At 50.1% G+C, this 12836-nt stretch overlaps 1 protein-coding gene across 1 annotated transcript; it reads right to left on the bottom strand.

Annotated features, from left to right (window-relative positions):
* Nucleotides 1-1753: 1753 nt before the first annotated feature.
* On the bottom strand, nucleotides 1754-7914 carry RGS2 (regulator of G protein signaling 2). Its single transcript, XM_069641347.1, has 5 exons — nucleotides 7729-7914; nucleotides 5853-5963; nucleotides 5671-5732; nucleotides 4673-4839; nucleotides 1754-2895 (listed from the first exon to the last, which is right to left on the bottom strand). The coding sequence occupies exons 1-5, from the start codon at nucleotides 7842-7844 to the stop codon at nucleotides 2701-2703; spliced, it is 651 nt and encodes a 216-aa protein (XP_069497448.1). The 5' UTR covers nucleotides 7845-7914; the 3' UTR covers nucleotides 1754-2700.
* Nucleotides 7915-12836: the final 4922 nt, after the last annotated feature.

The raw sequence follows: 12836 nt of genomic DNA, 5'->3' as shown, positions 1-12836 counted from the left end.
CCTGTCAAGCCCTGTCCCTGTGCACCAGCGATCTTTTGCAGCGTTAATGCACAGGATCTTTTATTGCATGCTTTGTTCATCATTCCTGTCCCTGTGCACCAGCGATCTTTTGCAGCGTTAATGCACAGGATCTTTTATTGCATGCTTTGTTCATCATTCCTGTCCCTGTGCACCAGCGATCTTTTGCAGCGTTAATGCACAGGATCTTTTATTGCATGCTTTGTTCATCATTCCTGTCCCTGTGCACCAGCGATCTTTTGCAGCGTTAATGCACAGGATCTTTTATTGCATGCTTTGTTCATCATTCCTGTCCCTGTGCACCAGCGATCTTTTGCAGCGTTAATGCACAGGATCTTTTATTGCATGCTTTGTTCATCATTAGAGCGCCAGGAGAACCACTCTGCATAACATTAACATCATTCAGTACGCTCTCTTTTTAGGCACGCGCAGCTTTGCTATTTAAAAACCAAACCGCTTCGATTGCCTGAAATACTGTCACCTGTGCTGAGGATTGCCTTCAAGGCACTACATCAGTATGTAGGGCAGCCTTAGCTAAATGAAGGGATTTTCACATGTTGTGCAGCTGTGTTCTACTTAGACTGAGGCCAGCACGGTGCAACAGCACCTTCCCCGGGCACCATGGCGATGCAGGTACTCACTCCCAGAACCTGCAATCCTTGACCTTGCTGATGCACCATGTGAAACACCGGAGCCCTCGCCATTTGAAACTGAATGCCAGACTTGATTGGTGGAATACTCGAGGCCTCCTTAATTATAAAGTTACCCATATACTGCCACAGGGTCCTAGAGAGACAATGGACCTTTCCAGTCTCATGATTGCCTGAGTGCTTGCTCGTGAAAAATACAAACCTACCAGCTGTTTAGCCCAGGATGATGAGAACGGCAGAACTCATATGACCGAGCGCTCACATGCATGCAGGGGAATGTCAAAAGCATGGTGTTGCGTCATGGCCCATGCCTTCACCTCATTGGCCAGCTTGGCAGCAGTTGGCTCCGGGAGCTTCCGTGTGGACATGATCTTTACATAGGGGCAGTAGCAAATACAAGACACTCGGGTGGCTTTCATCACAGGACAACCGAGAGTTAATCTGGGCCACTGCCTTACTGAATGATGGGGCATTGGACGAATGAGCAATAAAGATCCTCCCTTTCTGGAAAGAGTGCAGGCTGCAGGGGCCATGCCTCCCAGCAGCGCCATCTGCTCACTAAAATGGCGGATCATGGGATGCACGAGTGATAAGAGATCCCACATTTCTGGAAAGGGTGCAGGCTGCAGGGTCCAAACCTCCGAGCAGGGTCATCTGCTTACCAAAATGGCGGGACATTGGCTGCTCGAGTGATAGGTCCTGCCTTTCTGGAAAGGAGCCAGGTTCCAGGGCCTATCCCCGCTGCTGTATTTTCAATTCACCACCTGCCATCTAACTTCAACCTTTGACCTGGCGACATAGTACTTTTCCGGGAGCAGCTGAACATGAAGGGTGAAGTGGATGAGTAGTCACATATGTAAGGGGGTCCGTGAATGCCGTGGAGCTTGTCCAAGGTGGAGTGTGCACACCGGCAGCACTTGTACACAAAGGCCTTCTTCGTGCATTTACCGTCTTCTAGAAATAAATATTGTAAGTGGAAACGACTTCTGCTACATAGGAGAAAACGGTGCACTTGTGCTTTAGTGACTGGCATGTGGGTTGTGGTTAACTGAGTTGCACAAAAGAAACAATAGGTGGCCACATACTTAGTAAAAAAATATATTTTTATTAATTTGTCATTATCCGGCAACAACATCGGTGAACAAACAACTGCCACCAGGGCAGAAACTACGGATTTAAAAATGTCCTTTTATCGCACACATGAGCACCGCTCTACACACTGGATCCGATCTCGTTCTAAGCAGCTACCACACCTGATGATTTTAGCAATGAAGGACAACAAATCACGACACATCTGACATAGTATTGGTCTGCAAAATGCCAAGGAAATGTGTTGATAGTGTGTACCCATGGTACTGTCCAGGGCGTGGGCAACTAGTAACTGAATTACAGGACATACAGCTGTACAGTTTACTGAACAAAGTTGTACATGTGTTTTAATTTCACAACGGTGTAAGCACAGTAATATGCTTCAGGGTATGTGGCGAAGGATGTCACTGCACTTCCCAGAGGATACATTCTCCTGTGTCCTATCCACCGTGTGCTAAATCTTTTAGCACACACATGGGGGATGTGTTGGCGTTTACACATAGGGCACTCAATCCCAAAATGAGAAACCAATATCATTACATAAATAAGGCCTACATTTGTGTCAGTGCAGCTCCACCCAGCGTAGGTCGACATCTGCCCCACACAAGTGCAGTACCTGGAGATAGAAATTCAACTGGGGATCAGATCAGCTGAAACAGCACTCACAGCCTGAGTGCAAACTGTGGGCGGGCAGCAAACCACCCCCATCACCATAACCACCCATTGTCCACAGACTCCTACACCTCAAAGTCCAAAGCCGCCTTCTGCGTAGCAGACTGGCCAACTTAGATCTACACTCTGTGCTTTTCAGTCCAGCAGTCCCAGGAGCTCATAGGGCCCATGAGATACCCTACGGTAGTGCCCCCTGGGCCTCAGAGGACAACATTATTGACAGATGACCGACTCCGTGCGGAATCTTTGCGTTCTGGTTGCGGCAGCCCGCTCATGTGCCCTGGGGATCCTTGCTGATCTGTGGCTTCCTGCACAGCTCTTGGTAGAACTCGGACTGCAGGAAGCGCGGGTACGAGTTGTTCTCCATCAGGCTGTAGACCCTCTTCTCTGCGGCTTCGAAGCAGGAGCGAGAGGGCTCGGGGAGGCGTTTCGTGATCATTTCTCTAGTTTGAAAGTCAATGTTGATCTGAAACGATAAAAAAGTTTGCATCTATGAGCAAGCGCTTAGAAAGAAACCCTGCATCTTGAAGAGTGTGAATTTGTGTTGTACACTTCGCAAAATTATTATATCAGACTACATCGCATTCTATTGCCTACTTAAAGCGGGGACAGTGAAAGATTCACTGAGGTGACTGATATAAGAAACTCTCTTGGCGCTTAATCAAGACGGGTCATTACACAATGGTATTTATTCCCAGGACCTTACACGCATACAAGGCCAAGATGACCATGCTTGCATTCACACATATGACCCATGGCATAATACAGATGTCTTCAAAGGACATGCAGCCTCTGGTCTGTCCTAGCCGGACAGAGGGGAATGAGGTGGCCTCCGGGGTGTAGGGAGCAGGAATAGGATAATACGAGAGGGAATATCAGTTTGTCACCTTTTAAACATGCTCCAGGTTGAATGTGGTTAAGACTATAAAAGCAGACTGCATGGGCTAAAAGTCCATCTCTGCTCCTGCCTTAAAGAACCTGGGCTAGGGGGCAAGGTCGGGGCGTTAAAGGCGGAAGGCTGACGCTGACTTTCAAGACGACGGTATAATTGCAATTGTTTATTTGTAGAGCGCTTATACACAAGTGAAGTGCATCAAAGCGCTTCAAGGCGGAAAGGGAATAGGGGAGTACAGTCATCATTCTTAGGCCTTGAAGTTCCTGAATGATTTACTACAGTAGCTAGCATGCTAGGTCAGAGGAATATAGCAGCATTTTGGCAGAAAATGGAACGAGCTTCGACAGCGAAACATATGAATATGGGCCGCCTCCGAGATCCGGCATCAGAGATCTGGCTGGATCTCGGGACCCAGCCTGGCAGCTCAGTTATCAAGGTTGCTCTGTGCAAGCGCACGCAGAGCAGATTACTTTACCGAGCCCCCAGCTTCGCAGAGGGCCCACGCGCAAAGCTGGGGCCCTCAGTGAAATATGCCTGCAAGCATTCTGGCATTGGTAATCTCTCAGTCAAAACGGGGGGAATGTCACAATAGTACACGTTTTGCCTACCATATTTCTCCCGTCTTTATTATATAAAAGATGGCTTGAAAAGTACACAAACCATGGAAAGGTACACGCATAATTTATGCATGTACCTTACCATGGTTTGTGTACTTTTGAGGCCATCTTTTATATAGCAGAGCATTGGTGACAGTTGAAAGCCAAACCGGGGAGGGAGTGGGGGGGGGAGTGGAGATACGAGTGCAAGTGGGTCCTGGAGATTTGCCCAGGATTTCACTTGGGCAAGAGAGTTTCCAGTATTGGGAGCTGGAAAGAGCAGTTGTTTTCCCCTTATTGTGGCCCAGAGGGCTGAAGAAAGCAATGCCTGATGAGTAACATATGCAAGCATTACTCTTGTAAAGAAAGGCGGTGCTTTTGGAACTTTGGTCCTGATTCACAAAGTGTTTTTCAATGGTTACAGCTTAATGGAGAACACTTTAGGAACCAGGCCCCATGTCTCTCTTACAGGAATTAGCACCTAGTGGCTGCTGAATTGGTAGACGTTGCGCTATACAAAGTCGTACTACCTTAACATTATGTGCAGAGCTAAAAGTTGTGGGACCAGCATACATGGCAAAACAGGAGTTATCAAGTGACTATATATGGGTCTGGAGTTACATAACGATGTCAGTTGGAAGTAGAACAGTGCTCTCTGGCTAAAATGTTGGCACATTTTGAAAGGGGGTTTGATATTTTTAGGCAAATACGTCACCCCACACGGACAGCAGCGTTACAGAAACAGCTCTCACCTCCTTCGGGGCCTCCTTCTCCACAAACTCGTCATAAATCTTCCTGGCTTTGGCCGTCAGCTTGTGAGGGGACCTGGTCTTCTTGAAGTCGTCACAGGCCAGCCAGAACTCGATATTCTCCTCACTGAACTCAGACTTCAGGAAGGCTCTGAAAGCGGTGACGCCATCTGCGAAGGAAAGAAGGTCGAAAGGCTCCATTAGTCACCGGAGCGAGTGCCAGGGGGCGGCCCCGCCTCCCACTGCGCACCTCTGACTGACCGACGCTGGCAATGATTACGTTGCCGGGCAGGCTGGTGCCAACACAAAGCAGCGTCAGACAGGGTCTTGCCCACTTCCGCGCCTCACAGAGACACCAGCGTGCACGGTAACTTTCATTTCTACCTAAAGCCAGTCTGGCCATGTCCCAACATTCGTCCTGCCACGAAATCTTCATACCACTTGGGTAAACCGGTCATTTTTCGGCAGGGGAACCTGTACCCCCTGCCTGCGCCCCTCTCCAACAAGCTATTCTACGCCAACCCCCACCCCCATTTTTCTAGCTAAGTTTGGACTTCAGAAAACCCCATACACTCTGCTTGTGAAGACTAGCCCTGGCCCCAACAAAACATAGCGCCAAGAGCAGTTTGACCGCAATCATCGCTAGAAATGCACAGTGCCAACCATAGCGTATAATCCCTACAGCAGTACACCTGGCCTTATCGTGGTCTGTTAAGAGAACAGTGGCCTCACAGCTCCCTTAAATTCCCCAGGGGGCACCACACCTACTAACAGGGGAGTTGCTAGGTCTGGAAAAGACCCGGGGCTAAGCTGATGTCAGAACTGTTGGGACTGGGGGCTAGCTAGTCTTTTGGCTGTAGCTCCTGAGATTCTATCCGGGGTATAGCCAAAAGATCAGGGGCTATATCCCCCTTAGCCCCCCCCTAGCAACGCCCCTGCCTACTAACATCTCCCCGTGTAAGTACGTCATGAACAGGCAGAGAAATGAAAGGTGGACTTACATGCACTCGCCAGGAGCTCGTCGAAGGCCTCGGCCCAGCGCAGGGCTTCCTCGGGCGAAGGTCTGTGGAACAGAACAAAGACTGCTGTTACTCGACGGGCATTGCATGTCCTAAAGAAGGTTTCCACACACTAAAGTTAAGCACATCCTAGCGAGTGCCGGGTGGCAGTGTGGGGTATTTACCTGGAGTAGGCGTATTTCTTGCCCTTCCCCTCGGTCGCGGTTTTTGGCGGGTCGCTGGAGGCGTGGGAGTGCTGCAGAAAGTAGTTCAGGCGGGATTTCCAGTCTTTCAAGCTGAAAAGAATAACCAAAGACATGTTAAAATAAAAATATAATACACACCTTGAATACTAGTTTAAACGAATGGCGCCACAGCCGAAGCAGCTTGCAGAGAAATCTTAAAAGATTGCAGACACATCATGCATTCGCGCGCGAAGTGCGTGAGAAGCGCCACATGCCACCGCACACCCGCCACCACAGGCAGCCACGGGCAGCCACGGGCAGTCGGGGCGAGACGGCGAGCGTTTCGCAGAAGGCCTGTTACACTCCAGGGGGCGACCTTTGCCTTTGCTGCCGTGCCCTGCTCATTATCTCTCGGCCGGGCTATTTATAACTTCACAGACCTATCTTTAGAATGCTTCGGCGGAACCTCTTATCCGTGCGGAAGGAGACACGCACCGATGACTGAACAAGGGGCATTGAAAAGCCAGTATTAATGAAACACTGGACACCCCGGGTTACCGGGCACCCCGTAATACACGGATACTACGGGGAAACGATGGAGGCACGGTCTGCAATGCTTCTGCTGCCGTTAAGGGGTGGAGGTGCTTCAATAAAATTGAACATCCGCCCAATCGACAAAATGGCCCTCATAAAAGTAGATTGCAAGGGAATCCTGCAAAAGAAAAAAATGGGTACGGTGCGCACCTCGCCAGGATTTCATTGGGGGGGGGGGGGGTGCATTAAAAAAGAAATACACACAGGTACATGTTACAACAAAGGAGGATGGGGTGTTGCGCCGTTCGCTTCTAATAACGAAACAGCGGACATGCAAAGCACTCAAAGCAGTAGGGAATCGGGGTCCCCTCCTGTTGGGGGGTGGCAAGGGAGTTGAGACACTGTTGCATTTTTTGCATCTCAAATGTTGCTTTTGTACTGGACAGTCATCGTTTTAGTTTAGACACAAGAAGAGACGACGCTGCCTTTTAACACGTGCATGCATTATGACCGAACCACATTTTAAGTGCTTGCAAATGGTATAACTCCTGCATCTTACAATATCCAAGGACCATTTACAGCAGGTGCGATAACCCCATGGGCTACTTTACCAGCTAAGGCCGTTGGCTTCATCAGTTAGAACAAGTCGAAAATAGACAAATACGCCCCCATCAACTCCCATCCTAAGTCCCGGCGGCAGTGCGACGCTTTGAGTGGAAGTGCCAGCAAGCAGCAGCTGCCAACCCGCCACAATCCCCCGCCCCACAGAGACGTACCTTCTCCAAGGCAGTGTTGCCTACACACTTAACAAAAATACGGCGCTGCCTGAGGGGCGCAAGCAGGGGAGACTCTGCGATTCACCGCAAGTACTGCAGTGACACCCGCGGCTCCCCAAGGCTGCGCAGCGTAATGAATGAAACTCACTGTATCAATCTCCGGATGAAATGCGGACCCACCCAACAACAGCACTGCAAAACATGCACGCACTGAGCTATCTCGCCTGCACGTATTCCGGTGGACCACAGAGCACACACGACAATGCTCACACTTCGGTAGAGCTGGTATTGTGTGCCGAACAGGTACGCTCCAAACGACAAAGCACTGTCTTTCTTACTTAAATCATACCAAATTAACAACCTGCTACCTGGCCACATTCAAATAACAGTAAATCCTATTGCAACAAACAGCAAGTTTCCAAATATTAGACGCTGTTCCCAACATGCATCCTTTCCGCTTGTCTGATATAGGAGAATTAATGGAAACGATGCCGAAAAATCCGCTGCAAACCCAGCGCCAACATCCACCGCGAGCGCAAGCGCAAGTGCGCGAATGCGGCACTTACATGGTCTTGCGCATGCGGCCCCTCTTCTCGTCACCCTTCTGCTGGTGGCCGCCGCTGGCTGGCCGCTCCACGGGGCTGCGGTTGTGCTGAAGTGCAAGGAACATGGCGCTCTGCATGCTGTGTGCTCCGCGAGAGAAGGTGCGCAACAAGTTCAAGGCTATCCGTGCTCTGCTGCACACAGCGCCGCCGCTGCCATATAAAGAGGACGCCGGGCGAGGGCGTGGCCCCGCCCGCCGCGCTCATTGGTCGGCTCCGACAAACAGAGCCAGCGGGGACACGCCCACACCAGCCGCACCGCGCCCGGCCTCCCGCACACTGCGCGACGGTCTCGCGTGCGGTGCAGGTGTGTTGACTGCCAGTCCGGGCTCTGCACTGCGCCTGAGCACAGCGATGCACGGCTGTGCCGTGCATCATCCCCCCAGCCTGAGTGGGGCACAGGGCTATTCTCGCGCAGCACGTGCCAACGTCTAGGGGCAACGCTGCCTGCACGTAGGTGCACTGACCTAGCGAGAAAGCGCGAGCTTGCCGGCCAGACTGCTTCGCCCACCGTGGCAGCACGCACCTGACTCGATCCCAGCCCTGCAGACTGCCCAACGGCGTTCTAGTATATGACATTGGATATATGTGCCAGAACGATGGAGAACTTTCGGGTCCATCTTATCTTGCATTGGAGTGAAGTGCAAATGAGAAATCAAGGCACATAAATCTCAACTTGTAGGTTTAAAAGAAGCCCCGGCTCCCGCTAAGTGGGGGCTGGGGGGTGGGGGTTGCGGAAGCCGAGCCCTGAGCCCGGGCCGAGGAGCTATTACTATACAAGGACTGCGTGGCCTCGTGCAGCAGCCTTCCCCGCCGCCGGCGCACATCCCTCCCGAGCAGTGAATCACGCCCGTGACCTTTCCAGCGAGCGCTGCTGCACTTCTTTCCTCTGGAAGGGTTTCAGACTCAGAGGGAAATCCCTCCAATCATTGTGCACTAAAGCGGAGGACGGACCAGTTAGGTGAACATCTTGGCCTAGCGCTCAGCATCACCGATGAGGGTCCCCGACGCCAGTCGCGGCGCAGCTGTGCACTTAATACAGGAAGACTGGAGTGATGGAGGGACTGAGGAGGGATGAGCATGGGCAAAGGGCCCATATACCAGGAAAGGAAGCAAAGGACTCCCCGAGAGACAATGAGTGACCTGCCGAGGCGGGAAAGACGGGTTTTGCCCCCACACATTGCAAACCACGGGCCCCTTTTACTCATATAATAAATAACACCGGCCAGGCTAATCCTGCGTGCTTGCCATTGCTGTTTTATTTGATGCGTGTCTTTCCGGTCTCGGAGGAGCACGCTGGCGGGAGCATTGGGCACAGAGCGAGAGCGCCCCCCCTCGCCCCCCGCTGCACACGTGCCCACACTCTGCCGCTGCTGTGACTCCATTATGTGTTGCTGAAAACAGAGTAGAGACCCAGAGTGCACGTGAAATTCACACCCACGCAGTCCCTGGCCACAAATACGAGCACTGTTAATAATAATCGGGTACTGTTGTCAGTATTATTAGTACTGTCATTTTTAATGATGACGATTACAACGATACTACCAATACTGGCTATATTATTATTCATATTGTTATACTTGCTATTCTCCTTAATATTATTATTAATAATAATAATTACAATAAATCTAATAATGCCAGAAGACCGTTCATAATGACAGGATGTGGGGTATTATTATGTTATGTTTCTTGGCATTTAGATAGCGCTCTCATGACCTCAAAGCGCTGGTAGGTTGAACGCCCTCGGGAAGCATAGTTCTGGTCAGTAGTAGGCAGGTGCGTGTGTGCAGCTGGTGTACTGTATTAGTACTCTTGCTATCACTACTCCTGATAGTGCTACTATTAGTAATGGTGACACTAAGGAGAATAAGAGAATGAGAAAGCAACCCCGATATTGTTACCCAGCAGTGCAGTTAGTGCGGCCGCTGCGGGGAATTGCTGGCGACGTAAATAGTTTGTGAACATGGTTCCTTTGGGTCATGCAGCACTATGCGTGTGTGATTTGAACCCTGCGTGACTCAGAGGCACTCATCTCACCGCTCAGCTATCACTGCCCTCCCTCCACCTTCACCGACCTCAGGGTACCCCCCAATCCTTAGACATTGCGCACGTTGACCCCGTGTCTGCCCTGTATTGGCAGCAGGAGTGTGGGTTGTTTCATCCGTCATAGTGCTCTGAATGAAAAATAAAAGTGCAGACGCTAGCCATTGCAGGCTTTATGTGGGGCGGGGCTCAGCACTAGCAAGGTGCACGAATGGGTCTTGTGCTGGGGCCCCTGCAGGGTCTCTCTGCCCCATTTCTGTTAACGTCACCCTGTTTTACCATCCAGGGACACCTTTCTCTGTTCGCCTCACTTTCGATGTGTGCCTTTCTCTTTGTGTCTCACCATCCATTCGTGTCACGTTCTAGTTCTCTCTCTCCCCACGTACCCGTGCTCCAATCGTATTTCAACCCTCCCCTTCACTCAGTGGAAGTCCCCTTATTCGGAACGTGGGCCTTGGGAACCTGGAAAACTGAAACATTACAATCAATGATTCCAACCAAAAGCTCAGTCTAATGCTGTACCTTAAAGCCATCGGCTTGGAACGGGATACAGAGAGCCCAATGCAGCCATCTCTCAACGAAGTCCATCAATCACAGATGGATTTGTCCCTGTTAAATTGGCACCAAGATTCTGATGTATGAAAGTTCACAGGGTTTGATGAAGAGGAGGGTCAGAAAGACAACGAAGAACTGCGATCTATGAATGAGCTAGGGTGCTTACACTGAACATCGTGGATAAATGCGCACAATCCCCCTTGAAACAAACCTGCTGAGGGGCACAGGATGGCTGCACCTGGAACATTGAGCAGGCAGGTGGGTACAACTTACATTCACACCGGATCATCCTGATGAGTTGCTCTGCAGACCTTGCTGTGAGCAACATACCATCCCTACTTTTGTTTGAAATGGGGTCCTTTTCTTCCCTATGCAAATTTCAGAGAGAGGACCCGCTCTCCCTAATGAAGGCGTGCTAGCAGTCTCCCCATGCTATTTTGATTGCTTGCACCACAAAGTGCAGAAGCATGGACATTCAGACGAACCCAAGTCTCAGTGTGAACTTCGTAGTGCAATCGTAAATGCCTCCTGCCATGTACGTGGATGGCGTGAGAGCTTTTACATGCATTCCTATGGAATCCGCAAGGTTTCACCCGTTGCTAAAAGCTGGCGTATTCCGTAAGAATCGAACGCATATCCGCCAGCGCTAGAATCAGACGCTGGGGATACACACTCATGTTTTCACAGGTGGAGCAGATTTGGTCATGGGCGCATATGTTTCATTCTGGGAGCCCACCCACGCTACTCGAAACCTTGAAAATCCCCTGGAACGGCAAATGAGGTGGAACAGCACACGTAAATATTGAACACGTTGTTTTTGCACTTCTTCATTGGCTCTGGGACATTACAAAATGACCGACTAAGTGAGGCCCATTGTTTGGGGGGGCGGGGGGGGGGATTTCATTTTGCAGGACTCCCAATTGTTGCATTTGAGGCCCAGCAAGATTGCATGATTTGCCCAGGATCACACACTTTGCATAAGTGGTGAAACCAGGTTCTGGGCCCAGTCAGCGATTCAAGAACTCTGCCACATATCTTGCCATCTATAGTTAATATAAGTAGTCATTGAGGCTTGGATTTGAAAAGATCACATAATAGTTTGAGAGAAATGCATATACAATTACACACATAAAACACCCAACTCACATTATATAAAGCGCTTTAGAAACATGTTGAGTAAAAAAATAGTATTACAGCTTTATTTTATCCGTCCATCCATACATTGTCCTGGGAGGATAGCTCAGGGGCAACGTCCACGCCTTGGAAACAAGATGACACGAAGCAACACAGATTCGATGCCTGAGTCTGTGCTTAGAAACCTCTGGGTATTAAGAGCGCTACAAATACGCAACTAAGTCATATACCTGTAACAGTGTCTTGATGTCCCCAGGCTGTGTGAGCGCTTTAAAAATGCAAATTAAATACATAGAAGATCTCATTGAACGCGTACCAGTGAGTTTTTAAAACTGTATCCACAGTGAAAGAAAATGCAAAGGGATGCAACGTCGTCTACTGGAGCATTTCACGCAGATGCAACTATATGCTCCTGTCCCATTATCAACCCGCCCATTCACACAACTTTTGGTGGACAATAGTCCTTCCTGTGCACGGGCTATCAGTCTCTAATCTCCCCCATTGTAATGCTTTGTTGACACAAAGCAAAACGTTAGGGCGCACAGCTGTGCTTCACTGGCAGGAAACGCCAAGTGGGAGGCCTTTAGGCTTCGGACGGCTAATGTGTGTGTGGGACAAGGCAACATGGGACGGTTTCGCAACATTGAGTACCGGTACTCTCCTCAAGCTGGGAGAAGTCCCGGCCCTCAATGTGGGCAAAAGTAAGAAGTGCAGGTACTGAGGGACATTTACAGCACTTGTCCCACAACCTACAAAACAGACAAGGGTCCTCACAGCCCTCACACAACAAACTGTGTTGCACCTTCTCAAAAGGTGCGCCGCCCCACAGAGAAGTGCCGGGCTCATGCCTACTGAAGAAGGCTCCTGCAACCCCATTAAAACAACTCCACTTTCACCCAGAGAATGTGGAGTAAGTAGGCTCGGCCTCCGTATCCAAAGACACCACTGACAGATCAAAACTGTCAGCAAAATAAACAGTGACGTCCATTCAGAAGCCTTAGCAGGGTGCACAGTGAACTCTACCTGTGTGGGCACTGTGTGAGCAGTGGTGCAGCACACAACAACCCACCAATGCAAAGTACACGGAGGTTCCCTTGAGGTCTGACACACAGAAACATGTGCAGTCCTTGGGCCTCTATGGGAGGTGTGTGTGGGGGGGGCTAAATATACATACCCCCCTGCACTGAAAGGCCTGCCCAGGGTTCAATTTGAGGGTACACACGGGTGGACGGCATACACCCACTTTTTTCAGAGGGCGGACACTGTCACCCTGGGTATTTTAGAGCTTGTGTGTAAAATGAGGAGCTTTGACTGTCTTTTTTTAATGTATTAATTTACCG

Source organism: Ambystoma mexicanum, chromosome 1q, assembly GCF_040938575.1.
Source record: "Ambystoma mexicanum isolate Mex_15411 chromosome 1q, UKY_AmexF1_1, whole genome shotgun sequence".
Taxonomy (NCBI): domain Eukaryota; kingdom Metazoa; phylum Chordata; class Amphibia; order Caudata; family Ambystomatidae; genus Ambystoma; species Ambystoma mexicanum.
The sequence above is the reverse complement of the archived record's forward strand: the minus strand, read 5'-3'. Positions and strand labels throughout refer to the sequence as shown.